The 12,099-nt window shown below is 39.7% G+C and overlaps 1 protein-coding gene across 2 annotated transcripts in view; it reads right to left on the bottom strand.

Moving 5' to 3' along the window:
* LOC138008308 (glutamyl aminopeptidase-like) overlaps positions 1-12,099 on the bottom strand; it is a 55,533-nt gene that overhangs the window by 26,446 nt on the left and 16,988 nt on the right. Inside the window, exons 1-2 of one of the 2 annotated variants that reach the window (XM_068855606.1) lie at positions 10,337-10,629; positions 8,676-8,957 (exon numbers count right to left, since the gene is read on the bottom strand). In XM_068855606.1, coding sequence (XP_068711707.1) covers positions 8,676-8,957; positions 10,337-10,487 — 433 coding nt within the window. In that variant the 5' untranslated portion in view covers positions 10,488-10,629. Of the gene's footprint in view, positions 1-8,675; positions 8,958-10,336; positions 10,630-12,099 lie in introns of those variants that run through there. The other variant, XM_068855605.1, reaches the window with a different exon arrangement.

A 12,099-nucleotide genomic window follows, 5' to 3' on the forward strand; every position in this document is an offset into this window, starting at 1 on the left:
TCTTAAAGGGGCTAGGTCACGAAATTTTAGGCAATTTCAGCACTGATCGAATGGTCATAGAATTAACTAAAATATCAAATAACTGTTCAAAACTATAGAAGAACTCATACAAAACACAGGGAAGCCAAGAAGGGACATGGATGGACAAAACTGGAGAGGATTGAAATGGATTGAATTTGGGTAAATTTGAAAAACGTCGGCCCACCTTTTTTCAAATTTATGTCAGTCTATATCAAAATGTCATTTACAAAGCTGGAAAATCCTTCTCAGTTGTTATGGGGCCGTGATTTTGCAAATGAAAGACTCTTGCTCTGCCAATTTGACGTTTAGAGCTCATAATTAACAAAATTAAACAAAATTACCGAAAATAGCGTGACCCAGCCCCTTTAATTTATTCAGGTTCAAATCTCCTGTGACAATGAGTAGTTCTCTCCGCAGGGAGGCCCAGGAAATTAAATCATGAAACTCATTTTCCAATCTGAGATAGTAATCCTTTCCAGTTGCTTTAGGTGATCGGTAAAGCTCCTATAATAGGGCATTATGTCGTCCTAGCTTGGACTGGATAGCAAGAGCCTCGATAGTGCTAAAGTTCTTTGGCAGCTTAAGTTTTTTCGATGGTAGATTCGTAGATATATACGCTATAACACCACCTCCTCCCTTGGCACGATCCTTTCGATGCATATCATAGCCTTCATGCTTCATGACTGTTCGGATATGACGAGTCAATTTTTGTTTCCATTAAAAAGACAAATTGAGCTCTGAAGTCTGTGATGAGTGATTGCACCTCCTCAAAGTTATTTTGTTGGCAATTTACGTTTAGATGTAGGACGAGTACTTCACGACTGTCTCTGTATCTCATCTTCACAATTTCTGGTACATCTGTCAAGTCGTTGAGTGAAGAGTCAGTAATGTCGTTCGCTTCTACAAAATCGTCCGAGCACTAAAGGTTTAAGCTGTGTCAACTCGCTGACACGAAACTTGTATTCAGTGGGAGTTCTCGGAAAATGCATTTGTTGCATGTCCATGTTCTATTGCCAGTCTGTATAGCTTTCAGATCTCTCCTAGTCAGCCCACCACAGAGGAAATGATAGCGCCCTCGACAGCCGTCGCAATCCACCACGCGATGATTACGAGCGAAAGATTTGTTGCAGACGCTGCACTTGTCGGATCCAGGATTGAAATTAATATCTCCACTGATGATGAGGCGAGTCAAATGGAAACTACAGTCTGAGTTAGAGTAGTAGTTGACCCTTGAAGAATAGTAGCCTTTACCTCGAGGGATGAATACAATATGGCGGACCGGCTTCCAAATGTAAGTGTGCCGAAATTTCAGTGAAGTCCCGTCAGTGTCGCCACCAGAACCTCACCAGTTGTGGATATTGCATTTGCCAAAGCTTTTCAGAATATTTTTATCGAAGTAGAAAGTAATAAATGCGAGAAAAATCAACAATATTTCTGAACGAAAAATTCGTCGACCGACCGCCATAACCACCGCTGACCACAATGTCGGTATAAACAGTCAAGAATGAAAATTCAAACGCGCCTTGGATTGTCCTGTTTTGCACTAAAACAGAGCGAACCGATTAGCATACCCATAGGTTCCGTTTGCTTGAAACCCGAGCGAGAGGTTGTGGATTTAAACCCTTGGAGGCTGACCGCTGATAGCGAGGGTCTTCAAATAACTGAGGAAAAAGTGCTGCCTTCAAAATTACACCTTCAAAATAGATAGCCTTTTAAATATTCTCGGATAAGGACCATAAACTGTTGGCCCCAACTCACGACTGTTATTCATAAAAAGAAATCATCATAAAATCAAGTTCTATTGGTGTCGAAGACGTGCAATAAAAGTGAAAAAATTCGCTTAATTCACTACGAAGAATTGGCAGCAATGCCTCATCATGTGTGCCCGGGATTTTGAAGGTCTGGTGGAGTCCGAAGATTTAATTTTAGAATTGTCGAAGTTCACTTTCAAAGTATTTAAATACTTTTCTTTCATCCTTTGAAAAGTAAAGGAATAAAAACTAAATAGCATCCCACAAATAATATTTTTGTCAATTCAACACTGTTGCTTCGTGACCTGTCGAAATTCAGGCGTGCAGTGCGAGATTTCCTTGCATTTTCAAAAAAAAATTGCAGGGATCAGACAAGCAATATTTAGTTGATATGAACATATTGCAAATTACACCCTGCCAGAAGAGCCTTTCTTAACTTGACGAGAAAGAAAAAATCGTGTAGATTCGTTATTAAGTATGCGTAAGCCGTTGCTAGGAGACAGTTTCAATCACAGGCCAAGTCTCAATCGCATATTGATTTTCGTACTGAAGGCTCGATTTTGACCTTCGCCTTGTCAAAAATACGATGCGCGCGCTGCCTAAACCTGTTTGACCGGAGTGACTAGCCCAGAAACTTGGGCTGCGGCGACCTGAAATACTTGACACGATTTCTGCAGAGCCTCTCCTGCTCGCCTTCTGGTGAGTTTTAGAGAGGCTCTGCTCGCAGGTTGTGCAAATTACTGGTTGAATTTCAACACGAATACGGGTTCCCACTTGTTCTTCTCACCAAAGAACTGTCGCATTTCTGTCGCAGAGTCAACATTTTTTAAAACCCGGTCACTTTGTTGAAGAAAAAAGAAAAAAAAAAAAGCCCGTGGCCACGGTTAAGAATATTTTTGAAAGCTTTATCGGTTTTTTCTCCGACCCAGTCATCTCAAAGGGCACTTTCCATTCAACAAAAATCACTGGTACAAATTTTTAGAATTTTCACTGGTCGAATGTAACACGTCCGACCACATTCCAGAATGCGAAGTCATGTGTACTGATATGTTCATTGTTCTTTAGCTTGTCCACATGAGCTCCATTTCAGTAGGGAGACTAAAACCGACATCTCTCGCAAATGTAGCCGCTTTGAAAGTGAGCATTTTAGGGACTAAAAAAAAAACTCAGCATCCCCTCCCATGAAGACTTGATAGATTTAGTTATGATTTTGTTTGCGGTGGATGTGAAATTAGCTCAGGGGAAGCATTTCGTATGAACAATTTTTCATTTTGCACCAGTACATGAGCACAACCCTTTAAAGAAGGGCTTGGGACATTCAGGAAAATATTTTGATGTAAACAACACTAGAAGCCATTGGGAGGTTGATTTCATTTAATGACTAATTACTGGGTTGCCGCAAACCCAGTCGGAATCTGTCTTTAATTTCGTGGTTTTTTTATTTTTCGTTTTCTTTTTTTTTTTTCATTTTTTCCGTGTCGGTAAAAGTCTTGCCTGTCACTCCCCTGCTAAGTGGTGTCTTTGTGCATAGAGCCATCTACGCGTATTTTCTAAGGATCGAGAGGGTAGTGGGAAATGCGTAGATTTCTCTGGTGGACACAGTAGAACGATTAACTCAACCGGCAATGGCGTCGAAAGTAATGTAACGCGAATGGCGTTTTAGTGGATCTTTGAACAAAATATACCCTTATGAAGCTCATGAATGGCAGGTCAATTGGATATACAGGCGGTGGAATCTTAAAAGCCACGAGTAATGGACTTCGACAACAATCTATCGCCCGTCGAGCCGAAATCAAAGTGAGCTGGATTTACCTGAAGTATATGGTAATTTGACACGATTGAGTTTCTTGCCTTCACGCACGCAATGAAATAGGAAGAGGTTCTCGCCTCAAAGAGCAAATATGTTGTTTGTTTCAATAAATTTTTCGCTGGAAAAGGATTCTGTGGTATTTTCTGCCTTTGTGAATTATAATATCATGTTGTGTATTGAATTTCCGAGCTTAAGGTTGAAATGTGATATGGGAGAAGTTTTTTAGTATTGCTCTGTAAGCAGGAAGGGTTCACAGGCCTGTTGGAAGCGTGCTTGAGTTTCAACAAAATGAGCCCCAAAATCAGTGAAAAATTGTGACGCAGATGAATAATAAAGTAGCTGCCATTTCCAAAATGATGAAATTACCTGGACCTGGTGATAAATAACGTCGAACGCGTCTTGGAGAGTAAATTTTGACTTTGCATAGACAAGAGTTGGGCGATTGTGATCTTTGTTTTGACTTCGCTCATTTCATTGTCAAACTTTATAACACTTGACAGAAAAAGAAACTTACAAAAACCCGGTATCTCGCCATCATTTGACACAGATGCTTCACTGTTTGGCGAGTAAACATGCCGCGGTAACTTAATCACGGCGCCCGCTGAATTCCGGCCATGTCACTTTCGATTTGGCGATTTACTTGAACGTAGCAAAAATCTCCCAAAATGTTTGTCGCTGATCGTAACTTTTTATATTCTATATTCACGGTTCAAAATTAATGTTGTTTTCATGTCGTAAAATTAATATGTTATTCTCGATCGACCGTCCTGGAGACTTCCTTCTGCTCTTTCTAAAAACTGTGTATCAATTGTTATTTACTTTTGCATCAATATTTGTTTTTGCATAAAGCAAGCTAACAAGATCTGTACCTTGCTGAGTTCGCATTTGTTAGCGTTAATAGTATTTTCGGTCCGATGCTTCTGTTTTATGAGGGGTGTATTGTTTTGGTCTCCCATCCAAACACTAACCCCGACGAACAGGGATAAAATTCAGTGAACTTCGGCATTACAAAGCTGTCAGATGCTTAGCGGGCACGCTTAAACTTGTGGTGAAAAGAAGTTTATCAACATGTCAGCCCAGAAGCCAATGTTTCTCACTTCCCATTTATTTTCTTCAATCTTTCTGGGTTCAGTACTTTGCTAGAAACCAAATGTCTTCTCAGACTATTTACCCAAGACTTCTACCATGGCACTACAATGATAGACAATACCAAAACAATATCGTGCACTGTTAGAGCTACATATTACGCAAGGACAGATCTGTTTCGTCGTACGAACGTGTGAGGACCTGTGAGCCAAAGGGCCTCTTCTGGTATGACTTCTTAATGACCTTGAAAAAAATTGTTTGGAACGGTGCACGTATCACAGGCAACCCAGTGTACCCTCACGGAGGGTCTAGTTATGGATAATACATACATGCAATGACTCTCTGTCTACCGAGATACACCACGCGCAGACACGGAGGTTTCGTATGACATTCCTTATCGTCGACATCCATCGGGATTTGTTCTTACTTAGTCAGGGTGAGACGAAAATGAAAAGACGAGGTTGCCCTTCGGGCAAGCTGTTACTTGCGGTTACTAGCACGAAGGTCTGAGGAGCTAACCCGAAATTAAGTTGTTTAAGAATCAGATTTATTTAATTATGCAAAATACAAGTAATGATATAAAGCATAGATATAAACTAATTCTTTGTAGTATTTTTAATTGATTCTTGAATGTGATTTTCGTTTGAACTTCAACCTCATAGTTCATAGTTTGCCTAGTGTAATATAAAATATATTAACTAAAACAGTTGAACAGTGAGCTATAGGAAATATTTCAGTTCCTTGTTTGTACTGCTAACATGAACGAGGTTCTCGGAATGAACATCATCAACAAATTTGCTGAAAGTTTGGGAATGCCTTTAGTCAATTTGAATATCTACAGAATGCGTCTCTCCGTCTGCCGTCGGCCCGATTGCAATTTGCATTTAATCAACGCAGTTAACCCACATGTATGAAAATTGTTTCGCTTTGTAAGACCAGAAAATTTTTATAAATCGCAAATGACTGTTTCAGAGTAACATTTTATTCAAACATGGGCGAAATAGTAAAGGAAAAATAACCTCTGAGTTCGAATGGGTTCGTTCCGTCGATGTTTACCTCTGCAGTTACCCCCGTTGACGGTCAAAAAAACGGTCTGAAATCACAACACAGTTATTTTGGTGAATGACGGTCATGAACGTTGCGATCGGTCAATTAAACTACCACTGTAATCTGAAGTCTGTCGTCATTCGATGGAGTAAATTCTCTTCGAAGCTCGTCAAGCTGACAAACTCTTCCAGAAGTGAGAAAACATGTTTTAAATTACTCGAGTTGCGTGTTTTTGTTTTTATTTTTTTTATCGGATGATAACGGCACCATGTCTGCTAGCTTTTCTTCAAGCGAGTTTTTCCTTGTTTTTTAATTTTACACGAAGTGGGCGTTTTTTGTTTTAAAGTGATTCCCTAGTATTGCACTGCGCATCCTGTTCTGCGAATAACACAGCGTAGGCACGTTCGTATTAAGGCATGGCTAAGAGGCTTTATGATCAAATTTTACGGCTCAGTTCTGTTTTCTTTGTCTCACAAGTCTCAACCGCTATTTCTAAACTAAACAATGTTTGAATTTAACCATAAAGACTCGTAGCCATGTGTGAATATTGATATATCGAACGTGGCCAAAAACATTTCAAAATGGCGACCTTTCGTGCCGGAACCTCGCTAAAAAGAAGAATGGCCGTTTTCAGAGCACAGCAGTAAAGAGCAAAACAAGAAACCTTTTAGACTCTCGCAAAACAAAATGTCGAGTGATAGCTTTGATGATGCTAAAGAACATTTCAGTCCAACAGTGAAAGTGAAACCTTGCTATCGATAGCATCGGGGAGACGTGTTGTCGAGGGGTCGAGCTTGGTTTGCTTTCTGTTTCCTCCTAAACGAGGTTGGTGACCTATCTTTTTTTGGGCATAATTTTATTCTCTTACTCCTCCTCTTTGTGCCGTAAAAAAAAAAAAAATAAATAAAAAATTTACGTCAGAAAAAAAAGTTACAGGAAAAAAAGGATTCGTAGACATCACTCATGGACACAGAATTGTCTCCTCGAGATCACGCACCCGAGGAATATTTGTAGGCAGTGCCTTTTCAAGACGTGTGCCTGTGCCATAGAACAAACATTAAATTATTCCTTTTGAACAATACAATTCACCTGTTTTGTTAATTAAAGAATTACGTCAAAGCTGTGCTTCGTGTTCCTGCAAAACGTAGCCTGAACCAATAGAACCTATCCCTTTTCCTATCCTTGATAGATGAAGTCGCAATGATTAAATGAGTAACTTGAACAAGTTATATCTCGCGAACGAGCTTGGTGACCTATTTATTTAATTGCACATTTCGAGTCACCATAATGTAGGGAACAATCGAGAAAAGTTTAAAGAAAATCTTACGACAACTTCTATTACTAAGGAATCACCTTAATAATGAATTGCCAGCTTTAAAATAGAAACAAGAATCCGGATTTGGATTTTCCCAACGAAACGCACCTAAATTTCCGAGAAAATCCACTGCACCGTGACTTGGTTGGAATTTAATTAGACTGATTGTCTCGCACTGCACGCTGCGAGTCGGCAAATATTGTCATTTCAAAAATTATATTTCGGTCGCTTATGTAAGCAGAAACAGTCATGACGTTATTTACGGACGCAGCTAAAATGAGGCGCAAAACGTGGTCACGCTACGTTAATTTGGCCTCAGAACGTTATCATTTTCTCTCAGGAGCTTTCTGCTACACACTTTTGGTATAAAAACTCAATTTACCATCAGAAAAGAGGAACCAACGGTGCTAGCCCGTCGGGCAAGCTACGATGAGAAAAGGCTAGCCCGACAAGTCATTCCACTAGCCCCGGGCTATCGGACAGCACTTTCGTCGCGCCCTGCTTAGTGCTTCTTATATATTACAGCTTCATCATCATAGTTTCTTAGGGACGAGATATTTTGTCGTTGAGTGCAATTCGCAAGCGTTTCAACCTGGTTTTGAGAAAACATAAACAAAGGCGCGTAAAGCATCTCGGTAGACAGAGAGTCTTTGAGGAGCCAAAAACGTTGTAAAGGGAAATTCCTGTTTGTGTAAGAAAGGAAGCCTACTTTTTCTTCGAGGTCCATAATATAACATATTCCTTTCCATTTCCGTCAGGAGCTAATGAAATTTTTTTTGGCACCTAACAAATATTACCGTCGTCAAATTATATAATCTTTACCGGAATTTTGCTTGGCCTGTAGCCTGAAGATCTGCTAAAAACTTAAACATCCAAGAAGGCTGCCAGTATTTGGGTGAGAACTGACGATCTCCGTAATTGCTTACTGCATAGTTTGAAATTATTGTCTGAGATCAGTGAATTGTTTTGGCGATGCATTTAATCCAAGCTACATGTACAGTACTTTAATTGTTCATTATTTTTGAAATCAATAATTTCTAAATTAAGCTTTCCCCTGGATAGTTAGCTGGAGTGCAGGGATGGTGCAGTGGTGAGAGCACTCGCCTCTCACCAATGTGGCCCGGGTTTGATTTCCAGACTAGGCGTTATATGTGGGTTGAGTTTGTTGGTTCACTACTATGCACCGAAAGATTTTTCTCCGGGTAATCCGGTTTTTCACTCTCCTTAAAAACTAGCATTTGCCTGGAGCAGGCGTAGCTCAGTTGGTTAGTACGCGGCTTTCGGAGCAAGAGTTCCTCGGTGACTTCAACGTCTGTTTCGACTTTCCTCTGATCCGTGTAGCTGTAGCTTTAAATACACCTAAAATGGAGCACTAACAGAGGGAGTGGGGTAAAGAGCGCACTGTCGACGTCCATTGATACCAGCCTCCTAGCGGAAGGAGCCACCGACGCTAAATAGAGTTACTTTACTTACTTTACTTCCTGAACACACACGTATCTCACACGATCCAGTAAAATCAAAACCCACGCCAAGAAAAAAATAATGTTCTATTAACTGCAATGCTAAGACAACAATGAGCACACCGATAAATTAATATATAACCTTTAAGAAGATATAATCATTAGGAACACATTTTATGGTTTACCTCCACTAGACGCTTTCACCACTAAAGCAGATGAAACATTCATCTTGTTGACATGGACTAGTACATTCTCAGTTGGTTCCGTCACATTTACTAGTATAACTACGTCGCCACTAAACTTTGAATTCTCAAGGTCAATGCTAAGTTGAACATCATAATGATCAGGAACAATGTTATTGGGAAGTCTAACATTCCACCATACTTCAGTGCCTGCAGTTGTTGGACCTGGGGTAGAGGTTGGTATGACCACTGACGGTGTAGCCTCTTCATCTTCTTTTTCAAGAGCTTCAAGAAAAGAACACATTTAAATCAATAAGCTTGCCCTAAGAGACTATCCAGAACACCAGGCTAGTTGGCCAAAGCTTATGCTTTATATGTATGTCAGTGGGAGATAATTTCATTTGTCACATTTGTCATGGGATTTTAGACGGAAGAGTGATCGATCAATTCAAACCAAATTTCCCACTTTTTTTTTCAAGCTAGAAAAACGAGGAGGTACTTTAAACCTGTGCCATAGAAACAGTATATTTACACGAATTGAGGGTTGCGAAGGCGTTGCGTGACGCGTTACACGACTACGAGTGTAATGAAAACATAACTAGAGGGGGCTTTAAATTTCTTCACAGACTAGCCCAAAGAGCTCATTTATGTGTGCTTGAGAAAAACCGAAACATTGAAAATAATGATGAATAACATATGAGGATAAGGATACTTAAATAAACAATCAACATGTAAAAACCAAATAAAGCGTTCCAAGCTACAGCACAGAGCAAATGGAAACTCGATTGGGAGCAAGGGTGTCCTGTAATCTAATAATAAGCCCTGTGGTGGGCTTTGACTTGGAAATGCATCAGAAAGTTACGAAGTAAAATCAATAGTTTAGGATTAACTACAACGCGCAGTCACGAATAATTGATGAAGAGCCTTGCATTCAATTCATCCACCCATGTAGGCTGTGAGAAATACAACCACAACTACAGAATCCATGGCCCACTATTTGAATACTATTGAATATCAAAAGAGCCTATTTATATGTAGTTGGCAACCAATTTGCTTGTGGTCCTTGTGATGACCCTAATTCTGCAACACTGTATCTTAAATGATTGTTGCATTTCGTGAGGGCTAAAAATGTATATTTAACTTGCATATTGATACGTTTCCTCCATTTACATTTAAATCTATGATGCACTTCCGAGAAAAGAAGTCCAACCCAATTGTAAATCGGTCAGTGTAAAAAGCAGACTGCAGACTGCAGACCGGGCGTAAAATGCAGACTGAGGTTATAACTTAAGTGTTGAAAAAGCCCAAACCCATTAGAAATGCTAACAGTTAAGCCTAAATATTGTTGTACGGCCTAATTAGGCCTAAGGTTAACATTTCTAAGGGGTTTGGGCTTTTTCAACAGTTACGTTATAACCTCAGTCTGCATTTTACCCCTGGTCTGCAGTCTGCGTTTTACACTGACCGATTATAAATCTCTCATAAAGTCTTCAAATGTATGCATCCTCGCAGAAAACTGATTGTGAAGGTTTTAATATTTGTGTCAATGAAAAATAATGCCGAACCGACTATGCTTGACATGGAAAATATGCACATATTTATTGCCTATATAGCTGTACGCTAAGCAGTACAAAAGTATCAACACAACCTAAGTCTTATGTTACCTGCTAACTTGGAACGTGTATGTCCGAGAACTGCCGCAAGGATGATGATTACGATTAATAACAAAAGTAAAACTACTCCACATAATACGATCTTTGTCTTGCTTACAAACACGCCCGGAGAGTCTTGCACGATAAGGGCCTTTGAACCCATCTGATACTGGCAATCGACAAGCGAGCGATGCGAAAGCTGTCTGCTGCAGGTACGAAGTTACTCAGGAATTTAGTAATCCTGCCTGTGACTAGGTGGAAGACCGAAATGGAGAACAAAGGCGGTTACTCTCTCATGATGACGTAAGCAGCATTGTTTATCTTATTCTCGTGTACGCCGAACTGCCAGTTTTCACTGTCACACCATCATCAAAACCATTGAGCAAGTTAAGTGCAGAATCAAAGAGATAAAAAAAGATGAATATTCAAACAGTCTCACAAAGGTTCAGGTCTGTGCGATGTTTCGTGCGGGAGATATTCGAAGAAATGTTTTACTCAAATTTACAAGGCTTTGCATGGAGACGCCATGTTTGTGTCCCTCTCTGGGGCACAAATATGGCGACCGGAAGCTGACAAAAACATATGTCATCGAGTTTTGCTATAAAAAGCCAGTAGTCGTCTTCTGAGAGCTCATAAATATCTATGTGAGTACTTTTTCTCATACAAGGACTGTTCAGATTGCAAAATCTCAGCGGACAAGTCACTTTTTTAACTAACGAGATAGCATTCGCGACCGCAATTTTAACATCGTGTCACGCAAAAGCTTAGAAATTCAACCTTGCTTTATCACAAGACGATAAACCCCACCAAACTGAAAATTTGTGAAAAGACAAGTCTTCAGCTGTTCTAATAACTAACTAAACTAAAATCTGAAAAGGATTGATAATTCTTTATTTTTTAGTTTTGATGACGTCACATGAAAACCAAGGATTTGCTCAATTAAGAGGTCGTATGTCAACACATTAATCATCCGAAACCACTGGCCTCTGAAGCCGTCACCCTCGTCGCAACTGTTACTATGTTGAGATACTACATGAATAGAGATATTTTAAGAGATGCGGAGCGTATAAAAGGCTTACCTAAAACGAAACTTTGCCAGTACGATCAAGATGACTCTACGTAGAATTGAAGGAAAAAAGGCCATCGAGAAAAAGAATACCCGAGGAAACAAAAGTAAGTGTTTAGAGTTCTCAAGACCACTACTGATGTTACTCTGGAAGCATTTCCGGGCAGTTAATCGATAAAACTATAGGGTCTATGCAGGGTCGCATCGCTGAGATTAAACGAAGCAATGGCGAAAGACTCAAGAACTAAAGTAGCGCTTTTAAAGCTTTGTCGAGCACTTGAATGGTTTTACAATACATCAAAACGTTTAAGGCACGAACGTAAATCATGCTCTATTTTTCAGCGTGGAAAAATCCGAAGATAGATGAGGTAAACATCGCCAAAAAATATGCAGTTCTTAAAAATTCAACACGTTTATGCGTTCGGTATGCTTAGCGCAGGGATGCAAAGTGTTCTCATTTTATAGGCCTCCTGCTTTAAACGTAAACATAGCTTATGAAAATAATTACAGTCAACTTTCAGGTATTAGAGGTGTAAATTTCTTATTCGTCCAGCACCTTTTCTGAAATTTAATCACTTAATAAATAAATGAAGGAATAAACTGAATGAACAATTAAGCGCATAAAGTAACGATGTCCAAGAAATTCTTATGAGTATGTTTCACATCCTAGGGATTCAATATTTCCCACGTTGCAGTAATATTATATGTA

Source organism: Montipora foliosa, chromosome 6 (assembly GCF_036669935.1).
Source record: "Montipora foliosa isolate CH-2021 chromosome 6, ASM3666993v2, whole genome shotgun sequence".
In the NCBI taxonomy this organism is placed as follows: Eukaryota; Metazoa; Cnidaria; class Anthozoa; order Scleractinia; family Acroporidae; genus Montipora; species Montipora foliosa.